The 12,413-nt window shown below is 39.8% G+C and overlaps 1 protein-coding gene across 5 annotated transcripts in view; it reads left to right on the top strand.

Annotated features, from left to right (window-relative positions):
* Nucleotides 1–12,413, top strand: part of LOC128027215 (rho GTPase-activating protein 29-like) — a 41,922-nt gene that overhangs the window by 23,327 nt on the left and 6,182 nt on the right. For 2 of the 5 annotated variants that reach the window (XM_052614578.1, XM_052614588.1), the window contains exons 3-15: nt 867–1,010; nt 3,520–3,616; nt 4,151–4,223; nt 5,235–5,289; nt 6,129–6,284; nt 6,372–6,436; nt 6,664–6,774; nt 6,855–6,935; nt 7,014–7,181; nt 7,398–7,535; nt 7,921–8,111; nt 8,452–8,621; nt 11,783–11,914. In XM_052614578.1, the coding sequence (XP_052470538.1) occupies nt 867–1,010; nt 3,520–3,616; nt 4,151–4,223; nt 5,235–5,289; nt 6,129–6,284; nt 6,372–6,436; nt 6,664–6,774; nt 6,855–6,935; nt 7,014–7,181; nt 7,398–7,535; nt 7,921–8,111; nt 8,452–8,621; nt 11,783–11,914 (1,581 nt within the window). The other 3 variants (XM_052614607.1, XM_052614598.1, XM_052614615.1) reach the window with 3 other exon arrangements.

Genomic DNA, 12,413 nt, shown 5'->3' with positions numbered 1-12,413 from the left:
TGTGGTTGTCTCCTCTGTTATCTTCTGTTGTGTGAACGTGACTGCACATTAACTATTTGGAAACTGGAAAAATGTATTTGATGAAATGTTATTTATTCCTGTGACCGTAAAGCTGAAGTTTTAACAGCAGTTTCCTCCAGTTTTCAGTATCACACGATCCCTTTAGTAATTTAAAATAATATTTTCAATGTTAAATCAGTTGTGCTTCCTAATATTTTTGTTGAAACCATTATACTTAAAAAAAAAAAAAAAAAATCAGGATTCTTTGATAAATAGAAAGTTCAAAAGAACATTATTTAATTGAAATGTAAATCTTTTGTAACACTATACATTATCTCTACTCACACTTCTGATCAATTCAATGCAAAAAACAGGAAATAAGCCAGTCAAAACTCTCTAATCTTCATGATGGCAGTACTAACGTGCAGTCAACAGTAATGAAGTGCCTCACTCTGTATGTCACTTTCATACAAAAAATAAAAATAAAATCTGTTATCACACGTCTAGATAGGTGTGCATACAGTAGCTGAGTTCTTTTTTTATCTTGCTGTCTGCCTTCTCTCGAGCGCACAAAAGCAGCGTCTGCATCTCAGCCAAAGCGCAACCTCGTACACTGCTCATTATCTCTAACCACATGGGCATGCACAGTCACAGAACAAGAGTGCTGTCGGATGTATCAGTGTCACTCATTTCATGTGCACTTTGAAGAGGTGTCACAAGGGGATCTTTAAACGGACTCAAAATTCTAAACCTTTCGATGTTGCTGCTGCACCAATGTAGTTTTAAATGAGTGCATCTTCAAAAACACCTGGAGAAAGCTGAGCTCATGACATTGTGGTCTCTGTCTATATGTCTGTCACCAACAGAAAACCAAGAGTGCTCGCAGCATGTGGTCAACGAGCGACTTGAGGAGCTGGCACGTGTGTTGAAGACCGTCATTGGCAAGCACCAGGCACTAAACTCATCAGAAATTCTAGGTGCTGCAGGCACCGTCATCGCCAAAGTCAAAGGTGAGCATCCTCCTTCAACTCCACCCGTTCAGAACCAACAGCTTAGAATTAATCTTGTCTGTGTAAGTATTCATACAAAACATTCATAGAACTGCAGCACAGACTTGTCAGTTTGACAAATGAATATTTTAAAAAAGAAAAACTTTGCATGTTGCATTAATATTTAAAAAATGAGACCATGCTTGATGTGGCTTAATGGATTAAGACAGTGATGAAAATAATGCATCATTATTTTAGCTCTTGTTTTTATCTTAGATTATCTTAGATGTGAAGTCAAAGTGAAGCCAAGTTTTTGTATGGATGGCAGACTTCTTATTCACGTGCTAAGAAAAAAAAAAAATAGATTATCAATATAAAGACATTACTGCATGGTTATGTAATATATAAATGTGTACATCAGTTCAGTTTGCAATGGATAGCAGCTTCAGAAGAGGAAATGGATGTTTTTTGTGGTGTTTTTTTATTGGTTATCCTCATCATTTCTAGCTGTTTTCAACTGTATGTTTTGGCATCATTGATTTGGCCACTAGAGTATCATCATTTGCCACTAGATGGCCAGAGACCCCACTGAGCTCCCATGTGTCTTTTAAAGTCTCTTTATTGTTTCTGTCAAAGGTAAGTCTGAAGAGTTTAACAGAGGGAAATAATGTGTTTTTTTTTTTTTTTTAAATGCCTGAGGCCTTCATCTTTTCTTTTTTTTTACCTTTTGAATGAGGAAGTTAAGAATAGATAAATCTCAGATAACCGCCTCAAGTTACCTGTTTGACTGATATTCCAGAGTGTGCTTCCCATTCACGCTTTATTTTAAAAACCCAACATCAATGTCATCCGTCTGTCTTTCTCCTGATGGAAAGCTATGAACTTGAGGCAATCAAAATGCCCATATCCTCCCCTACCCCCAAATACGCTCAATCTGTGTGTTCTTCTATCTTTAAAAATAAATAAATAAGAAAAAACTGTTGCATAGTTTTGCTGAAGATTCACTCCGGGGGCGCAGCAATAAAAGCGTCAAGTGTCTCAAGTTATTGAAATTCTTTCTTCCCCCGCGCTTGTCTAGAGTGAGTCAATGACTCGCTGTATTTTTATCTTTGCTTCTAATCTAAGGAGACTCTGTTATCTCAGGTATTTCATCCTATCTTATGACGCATTCCACCTGATAAAGTGATTCCTGTATGCTTTACTTTGCCACAAGTATATGGTAAGAATCTTAGATATTTTTAGCAAAAAACCCATATTGACAAATTTGTAAAAAAAATCTTTCCAATGATGCAAAAAATGCTTTTGAGGGTTTTTCTTTGAGAGGACTGCTTTCTGAATGCAGCCATGTCCGTATTTGAGCTGCGAAGGGGGCAGAATCATTGTTGTGGAACTGCAGGATGTCCTGAGGAAGAAGTCAGCGTTCCTTTGCAGGGGCCACTGAGCCGCCCGCCTGCATTCAGAAGCAGACAGGCATGCACCAGGAGCCACGCACCTCTCACGCTCTCGTCTCCAGTGCCATCCCCTCTGCTCACTTGCTAGCTGTGAGTATGAATGGCGGTTGAGGGGGGGCGATTCCCACCTCTGCTGACAGTCACTGCATTTTGCATGACATCCAAGCAAAAAAAGCGCCCATGCGGAACGGCAAACTACAGATGATATTGCTTTTTTTTTTTACGGCTTTGACAGTTTTTATTGTATGTGAGGGAAAAAAGTGGAAGTCGAGCTCCACTGAATCATTGTGAACTAGGCTGTGCCCTTAGTTCCTGAAGTTCTGGGCTAGTTCGTTAATCTATGCCTTACCATATCGAACCTGGATATGACTGCAAGTGGAAGTTAAAGGAGTTGGTGAGTTCGGTGAAAGTTGTTTGAACGACTGCTGATTGTTTTGCGAGTTCAAGCTTTGTCAGTGTTTCCTGTGAAGGGGAGGCTCAGCTACCAGACAGGAAGCTCTTGGTAAATGCAAGTTTCGTAGCGCCTCTGAGACGTTACTTCTTGTCTATCACATATCAGATTTTTCAAATTAAGATTTTGATGTCAATTTTTTGTTAATTTATCTTTTGTCAGCTCGAAACATGGCAAACTGTGCATCAAAACGTGCTTTCTGTCATCTGGCCTCTTTTTGAAACAACGGAAACAGTTTATGAAGAAAGCCGTCTGTTGATTTATTTACATGCTAACAATACAGCATTTGTTTTGTGATCTAGGGAAGCACGACCAAAGCAGCATTAGATGCTAATACAGGAAGAATTTGTGAAGGTTCCTTTTCTTTGTGCACCGTATTGTTCAGAATGAGTCTTAATTTACAGCATACTAAAATGACTCTCATATGGAATGAATGTATTCTATATTATCAGAGTGTTGTAGCTATTAATCAGTGCCCAACTGCTGTGGTGGTCCACTGTGGTGGGATTCATAATTCCACAGTAAACTCTAGGTCTACACCCCTGCTGTCATCATTTGTTGAGAATTGTAATTTTGGTGCAGACTGCCATTTGGCTACACTTCTCATGTGTTTCATCACTTCCCACAGGCGTGAACGTCAAGGAAGTCAATAAACAAAACAAAGACACAATATTTGGCGAGATACACACATCAATCGATACTTTGGCGTTCACCTTTGGCAATGTGTGAGTACCATAGCTCTCTATTCTGTAGTCATATGTATATTCTGAATGCTCTGTCTGTCTAGAGTTACTTTCAGTTTCATTTAAGATGTACTTGTGTCACCTAAATGGATCGTTCTCCCAAAAATGAAAATTGAGTTACTCATCCTCATGCTGTTCCAAACCCATAAGACATTCTCAAAACATAAAACCAAGAGATTTCAGTCCACGCAACCACAACTTTGACAGTTCAAAAGTTCATAAAGACATCATAATCCAAATAAATCCAAGTGGTTTAAAGAGTCCACCAAAGAGACTTGATGATCGCTTCATTTGTGATTCGAAGAGAAGCTAAAGTCAAGCAGGTTAGGAATGATGTGAGGGTGAGTAAATGATGACGGAATTTTCATTTTTGGATGAACTAACCCTTAATACTGCTCTATTCCTGATTTTAAAATGAGCTATCTGCAAAGAAAAATAACACCATAATATTATAACCTTCGTATGTATGTTCAAGTTATGTTATGTGCAGTGACTTGTATTTGTTTTCCACTTCAGAGTGTCTGACTTCCTTATGGAAGATGTGGACAGTGGCTCCAGGTTGGGGTACACCCAAGCCAGAAGAAGTCGTGTAAGTAATCACCTACATTGCCTTCAAAGGTCCTTGAAAAAATGAGCAAAAAAAGTCTTTATATACTCACCTATTTTTCAGTGGAACACAAATGGATCGTTTTGCTCTTCACGCAGCTCTTTTTATACAACAACAGTTCATAGTGCTTACGTCTGCCAATACAAAGCACCGTTAAATGTCTTCCATGCCTTCTGGAGCCATTCAATAACTTTTTGTGGCAAGCAGAGTGAAATTTAAGCCAGTATTTTCTGTTCATAAACAACAGTATCATATGACTTCAGAAAGCTTGAAATACACTTCCATTTAAAAGTTTGGGGTCTGTAAGAAATGTTTTGAATATTTTTGACTAGAGTCTTCTGCTCACCAAGGCTGCATTTATTTTAAAATGTCATTTATTCCCGTGATTTGGTGCGGGATTTGATTTGATTTTATTATCAATGTTGAAAACATGGTTGTGCCACTTGTGAGGAAACTGTGATACTTTTTTTCAGGATTCTTTGATGAATAGAATGTTCAAACAGCATCTATTTGAAATAGAATACTTTTGTAGAATTCTATATGTATTTACTGTCACTTATGATCAATTTAATGCATCCTTGCTGAATAAAAGTAGTAGTTTGGCTTAGTTTTATGGCATTTGCATGCTTTCGATTTCCTTTTTGATGATTGACAGGTGTGGTTCCTATGAACTGTCGTATGGAAAAAAAGAGGCTTGAAGCTTCTACAGAATTCTTTTGTGTTCCACAGAAAAATGACTAACATATTTTTAAAACAAGTTTGAGTAAATAATGACATTTCATTTTTTTGGTCAACCATGCCTTTAAGATTAGAGTTCTGCTTAGAAAATAAAGACACCAGGCTGGCCCCTGTGATTTAAAGAGCAAGGTCTTTCAAGCTTTGATTGACTGAGACATTGAGAGACGAGATAAAAGAGAAGCACCTTTTCATCCCTCGCCTCTGTGATCAAACTTCTCATCCTGTGTGAAACGACTTTCTCTTTTTCTCCTCTAGTCTTTTGAAAACCTCTCTGAAGATTCAGGAGGCTGCAATCTAAATGATCTGGCAGGTAAATGGATTTCCTTTCCTTCTCCTTTTTGTCTTTCATCCTTCTAGCACGTTTTCCTCGCAAAGCCAGCACGCTCTTGTCACTGAGGTGTTGAAGAGAATCTCGTCACATGGTTAATGTGCCTTAGAGCAACAGTAATGCAAACTTCAACAAAGTTTTCTAGTTAAACAAACCACACATGAAAGGTGTTGTTCTAGCAGAGAGAGGATGAGCTGCTCTGACATAGGTCATAATCAGCAAGAGAACTCCACACACTTGTGTTGTTTTTCATATAGTCGAGCTTGTTTGCCAAATGGTTGACATTCTTTGGGTTTTTTTGATCGTTTGTATGAGGAATGGGAACCACATGTGGCTTTTTGGGCGGGGTGCTTGGATTCAGCGCAGCTGAGTTGTGTATCAGTGCATTTGGCAAAGGTTAAGGTTTTACGAGAAGATCTGATTTTACGAGATGTACATACATCTGATGCTCCCACAGATTAGTGTCCGTTTTAGAAAGACTTTAGAATAGACTCTTTTTCTTTTAAGTCAGTGGGATGGGTATATGTTTATTCCTCTTGAAAGCAAGTTCGCCACCAGTTTAAGTGCTGTCGCTGCCTTTAATAAAGCTGACTTGTAAAATTTGCCTCGTAACTTTTGGCCTATAAACCCTGTAGGGCGGTAATATTTAAAAGTAGATTTTAAATGACAGTTGTAGAGAGTGGAGAGACTGAGGTTAAGGAAATGTAAATGTCTTCAAATGGTACCGCTGTGCATTTTCAGATGTTTTTTTTTTTGTGTGTTTGTGTATCATATTTTTGGGAAGTGTGTGTGTGTTCATATGCAGTGTTCTGGGTTTATAGATCCCGCTCTGTCCCCAGAGCTGTCCACCGTGGGGCAGGTGGACCTCCTTCTGCTGAAGAATGAGAGTGGAGTAGAGTCGGCTTTGCTCTACGCCAAGGCCTGGTCCAAATACACCAAAGACATGTTGGCCTGGGTAGAGAAACGCCTCAGCCTGGGTCAGTCCATTCTTAAAGCCTGGTCTTTTGTTTTGCGTCTTCATTGTTGAACTTTAGTGTTTCATATGGTATCTCTGTATTTGACAGACATGGAATGTGCCAGAAGCTTTGCTAAGATGGCAGAATCGGCAAAGGCAGTGGCAAGCCAGCAGGTGATGGTCTTTTGTTTTGATTAAGTGTGATGTTTCATTTTTGGGAAGAATTTTGAAAGAAATTAATACTTTCATTTGACAAGATCATAAAATTTGATAGCAAAGACATTTATAATGTATTTCTATTTCAAATAAATACTACGATTTCTTTCAAGAATCTTACTGAATGTTAGTGTATTTGATTTTTGGCCTTTAAGTGACATTATTTTGTAACTGCGTTTCTAAAGGACTTCATGCCTTTCCGGGATATTTACGTCTCTGCCTTTAAAAATGAGATCGAGTACAATCAGGTTCTGCTCCAAACAGCTGGAGCTCTACAAACCAACAAATTTATACAGGTATGATCAGTTAAACCTGCTATACTTTTTTTCCTTCTCCAACTACTGAATCATTTACAAAATTCCAATAATTCCAACAGCCACTGCTGGCCCGCAAGAACGATCTGGACAAGCAGAGGAAAGAGATAAAGGAACAATGGCAAAGAGAGCTTAAGAAAATGGTGAATATGATTATTTGATTATTTCATCACTAGCATTCCTTTAGAACCGCAAGCGATTAATAACCCGTATGTTTTCAGAGTGAGGCCGAGAGCGCTTTGAAGAAGGCTCGGCTGCTGAAGGTGCAGAAGAAGGAGGAGTACGAGAAGGCACGCAGCTCCACCAGCCGCACTGAGGAGGAGCAGCCAACAGCAGGAGGCAGGACTCTGGAGAAGAAACGAAGGGTGGAGGAAGAGGCCCTACAGAAGGTACTGCAGAAACTGCACTATAAAGAATCCTAAAACTTCAAATTCAACTCCAAGATGATTACAGACTGCACAAACACACACACCCTTATGTTTATTGACCTTGTTTATTGGGCTTCAAAGTGGTGACGAGGCACACACTTTGGCTTAAAGCAGGCAAGGCAAATCACTATGCTTTTGTTCTGTTTGGCTGATGGTCTGTTTTTGTGGTGATTCTAGGCAGAGGAAGCGCAGGAGCTGTATAAAGCATGTGTGACCGATCTAGAGGCGAAGAAGGTCAGCCTGTCAAACGCAAAGAGTGAGATCCTCACTCAGATTCGGGAGCTGGTCTTCCAATGTGACCTGACCCTCAAATCGGTCTGTATCCATGTCACAACAACACTACAATACAGTCTTAAATGTTTGGGATATGTACGATTATTGAATGTTTTTGAATTGAATCAATAAGTATTAATTCAAATGTAATTTATTACTGCAGTGACAAAGCTGAATTCATTACGTCAATGTTGAAAATGCTTGTGCTGCTAAATATTTTTCGGAAACCATGAAATATATAGGAAACTCAACAGAACAGCCCTTTTTTAAATTAGAAAAATTTGGTAACATTTTAAATATCTTTACCGTCACTTTTGATCATAATTGCTAAAGTATTCATTTCTTACTGACCCTACTGAACTTTTGACATTCTCCATGAAAATAAATACCAATATTGTGTACTGACTATCCTCACAAACTCTTATAGGTGACGGTGAACTGGTTCCAGATGCAGCAGACTCAGACCCAACCTCTGTCAGTCAACTACCAAGCTCTAAGTGAACAGGCCAAAAAGTATGAGCCGGGCCAGCACTACTCTGAGTTTGTGTGCAGCCTGCCTAAAGAGCGTGTGTGGCTGGAGTCTCTGTCTCAGGACTTTACCGCTTCCTCAAAAACGGGGTAAGTCCACACTCAAGTTTCCGCGTGGGTCAGAAAGAGGCTGCATTGTTTGCATCTTCCTCAGGAAGAATGATGAACGAAACAACAGTCGGTCATAGCATGTTGTTTATTCAGGAGTTCTGCTCTACATAATCGCTGCCCCGTATAAACTCCTCTGACCTCTGAATCACACCCACGTGCAAACATACTGGCCAGTGCCATCACCTTAGTTTACAGTGCATTCAAATCTCACATGTTCATGTTGAGTAACCCATTTCACAATCACCTGAGATTTTGCGCAGCCTGTTTTGCCTGCGGTATTTTAATAAAGCATGTTTTAACAAGTGTCATTCCTTTCCAGAATGTCCCTTCATAAGAGGTCTCAGAGCAGCACCCGCTCATCCCATGGGAACCTGTCACAGAGCTCTGTTACTTCGGCAGATAATCACAGCGCAGATGAGGTTGAGGGTGCCATACAACCCAAGGCCAAGATCGCTGAGAGACGATCCAATAGCAGTTTAGACATGCAAGGTAAGAGATGTTGTGTCTTAGGGTGCGTTCACACTTGTAGCTCGGTTCTCTTGGTTTGTTTGGTTCTGGATCAAGAAAGAAAACAATACATTTGGTCCTGGTCTGCTTAGCGTTCACACTGGCCTTTTTGACGGTGAAACTTAAGGCATAGTGATGCATTCACAACCTGATTGGTCGAGTTGAATCACCGAACACCCCAAACAAAAGTTATGTTTAACTTTAAGTGGCGTTGCGCAGACCAATCAGTGTATGACATCAAAGTACCCATTCACCGACCGGTCTGATCAGCGCCGCTTTAAGTCGAACAAACCTAATGCCGTCTGCATGCTGCGTGTACCACCTACGAACTAATTTTGTTTTGGATACAATGCTCGTTCCACGTCGTAAAATCATGTTGCATGGCATCGCTGTGCATCCTGTCATTACTACCTGTTTTTGATTCATTTAGAAGTATTTTGTCCATGTTGCATTCATATTTCATTCAAACCGCACCAGAGTTTGTTTGAAACCGTACCAATACCCATCTTTTTAGCTGTCTCTTTCCGCTTGTTTGGTGCGCACCAGGGTTCAGATGGAAGTGTTCATGCTTACTCAAATGAACCACACTTAAAGGGGGGGGGGGGGGGGTTAATGCTCGTTTTCACTCAATCTCCTGTTAATCTTGAGTACCTATAGAGTAGTACTGCATCCTTCATAACTCCAAAAAGTCTTTATTTTTATTATATTTATAAGAGAAAGATAGTCTGTACCGATTTTTCCCCGGAAAAACACGAGCGCCTAGAGGCGTGACCTGTGGGCGGAGCTAAAGAATCATGAGCGCCAGTAGGCTTTTGCGTTGAGAGCGTTTGGAAGCTGTGACACAGATCCAGAGGCTGAAATTTAACAAGAGCAGCATCAGCAAAGGCGTCTTTATGTGGTATGTACTGAAACTGTATATATTTGCTTAGCGGTTAGTTCCACTTTATGTCGTCTTTTTTTTTTTTTTTTTAAGCTGTACATGTGGAAAGTGCAGTTTGATGACAACATCGCATGTTGTTTACTTGATGTGCTTACGCGCTGATAGCTAAGTTAACAACACAGAGATATTTGAAGCAGTTTTACTCACCGCATGTGGTTCCAACACACGATCGTGACCCTTTTTCGTGGGACTGCATTATCCTTAAGAAATAAACGATGTGCAAATCCGGCGTCAAACTGGGCCTTGTTTTTAAAACAAGCATCTTCGAAATGCAGGGAACAAACAAAAACACTTGCACAACTCCGTTGATGCTCTGTAAAAATAAACTCTATCCACTGGTCCCCTAATGCTGTTTCTCTTTTGGTAATCTGTGCAGGGTTGTCTTGCCCTGGCAACCAAAAATACTCCTTTAAACGTACAACTTAATTTTTGAAACTTTGTCCATGTTTAGCATGGGAATCCAACTCTTTAACAGTGTAAAAAACTCAGTATGCATGAAATAGCATTTCACCCCCTCCTTTAAAGGACAATCGCACCGGAGTTTAAAAACGGTTGGCGCGCCCAGGCGCACGGTCTAAACGTTTTTTCCCTATTCTCTTAATGAGTAGTGGGTGTTTTTTTGGGTGTAACGTGCAATAAACCAATCAGAGTCTCATCTTCCATTCCCTTTAAGAGCCATTTGCACTCGTGCCATGACAGATTTTAATAAGCAACATGTACGCTCTTTAAATGACAAAGTAAAAACATTGCATATTTTAGCAATGCGCCTGAACAAACCTATTTTTTTAGACCAGCACGCCCATGGGCGCAAAAATGAGCGCAAATGCATTTGATAATTAAATGACGGAAAATGAAAAACAGCGCCAGACTGAAACTAGCAAACACACTTGCGCTGCGCCTTGCATCACATTGCGCCGGGTGTATGATAGGGCCCTTAGTCAGCAAGGAACTAACCCGACGACAAAAACGTTGCACAGGGCCTGAATTTCATTTTGAAAAATTGGGGGAATTCCCCATTTAGGTGGCTCTTATGGTGGGGATTTTGTTAATTTGATGGGGGAGTTTAAATGTTTCCTTACAAAGTATATTTATAATATATGATAAGTGCAAGCCAGTTGTTTGTGTATAATGATGTTCCTACTTTGCATGCTGTGTTAAGGAATTATATGTATAGTTTCATGTGTCTAAGTGATTCAAGAAATACAGTTATAACGGCCTTAAATGATCCTACAAATAATGACAAAAGGTATTCCTCCCTGTTCTGGAAGCACTGGCATTCAAGTGTGTAGTATGTTTTCTTTTTTATTATATGGACCTAAGGGTCTGATATAATAAGAATAATAATAATATTTGTGTTTTACACAACTGCACAACTGCATTCTGTAGTCGGCCGCTCTCAGATGTGGCTCTATGTGCTTGAGTTCACAGCAAGAACCTGCAAGTACTGAATTGAGCACTTGGATGTTTAAAATTGTAAGACTCAAAAGCATGTGCAAATGATACATTCTGTCATCTGTGCCATGCATCATTCACACTGAAATATTTGCGGGAATTTCCCACCTTACAAGCTTGAAAACTGCAGGAATGAGTAGAAATATAAACAATAATATCTGTTTGTTAAGCAGATTTCCTTTTACTTCCATTGTTTGGACAAACAGACAGTCCTGCTTTTAACTCGCTGTAACTCACATTGAGCCAAAGTTGCTATGTCAGGCTGCTCATGCTGATAGAACAAGCCTTTGGGTGACGTCAGTCTACTCAACCTGCATTTGTTAGACTCTAAAACTCATTTTGTTTTCTTAGCACTTAAACAAGATCCTGAGATGTTTGGCACTATTAGGCACATATGTCTGGCAAGCTTCAGCATCCTGAACAGCTTATTAGTTTTATAGCTTTCCCCAGCTTTTACCCAGCGTTGGCCGTCCACAGCTTGGACAAAAGTCAGGATTTAGGCCCAAACCCAGATCGCCCTCAGCTTCCAAAAAGCCCCTGTGCTGTGACACCATCAGCCTGTTGGATTGCAGTCTAGGCTAGATGACTAAACTATGAATCAAGCACATGAGCAGAATTCTCATGTTTTTAGAGATGAGAACTCCGAACTGAATGAAACATGCAGACAGACTGATTCTCCCAACCCCACGGGATTTGCTTCCTCAGTTTTAGGACTAAAAGGTAATTCTGTGGTTAATTCTGTGTGTTGCAGTGTTGAGTACGCAGGGCTCCCAGCGGGCCTGGAGCTTAGGCAGTGCCAGTGGAGGGGGCATGTGCAGTGACTCAGAAAGTGCTGGAGGAAGCAGTGAGTCTCGCTCAGTGGACTCCCCCACAGCTAGTCCAGGTACTTTTTCTGATGTCAGCACATTGTGGCTTACAATGCGTTTCACAATATGGGACATGTGTTATATTTTAAATAAAGTATTTCTTATAAATCACAAGTAGAAAACTGGTTATTTTATCAGTGTTTATTATTTTTTTAAATTGTAGATTATTTCCTATGTATTTTTATATTATTCATTAATTGTACCTTAGCCTTCTGTACTGCTGCATTTAATTTATTTTATTTTCCTTGCCAACATTATCAAAAATAAAAAACTATATTTTTCATTCAACAATTTAATAATAATAATATAAATCATATATTAACACAAAAAAGCTAGATATTGTGACATGCTTGCATCAGCAGAATTTAACAGAATGTGCAAAGCAACAATGTTCACAACAGCAAAGACAAGGCAGGAATGAAACATGTATGTGATCAACAACTTTTAGGACGTGAGAATGTCAGCTCTGGCCTAATCGGGAGAGTGACAGTTTTGTCAGATGTCCTTAGATGTTTT

Source organism: Carassius gibelio, chromosome A2, assembly GCF_023724105.1.
Source record: "Carassius gibelio isolate Cgi1373 ecotype wild population from Czech Republic chromosome A2, carGib1.2-hapl.c, whole genome shotgun sequence".
NCBI lineage: Eukaryota > Metazoa > Chordata > Actinopteri > Cypriniformes > Cyprinidae > Carassius > Carassius gibelio.
Note: the sequence above shows the minus strand (reverse complement) of the source record. Positions and strands in the feature narration are given on the sequence as shown.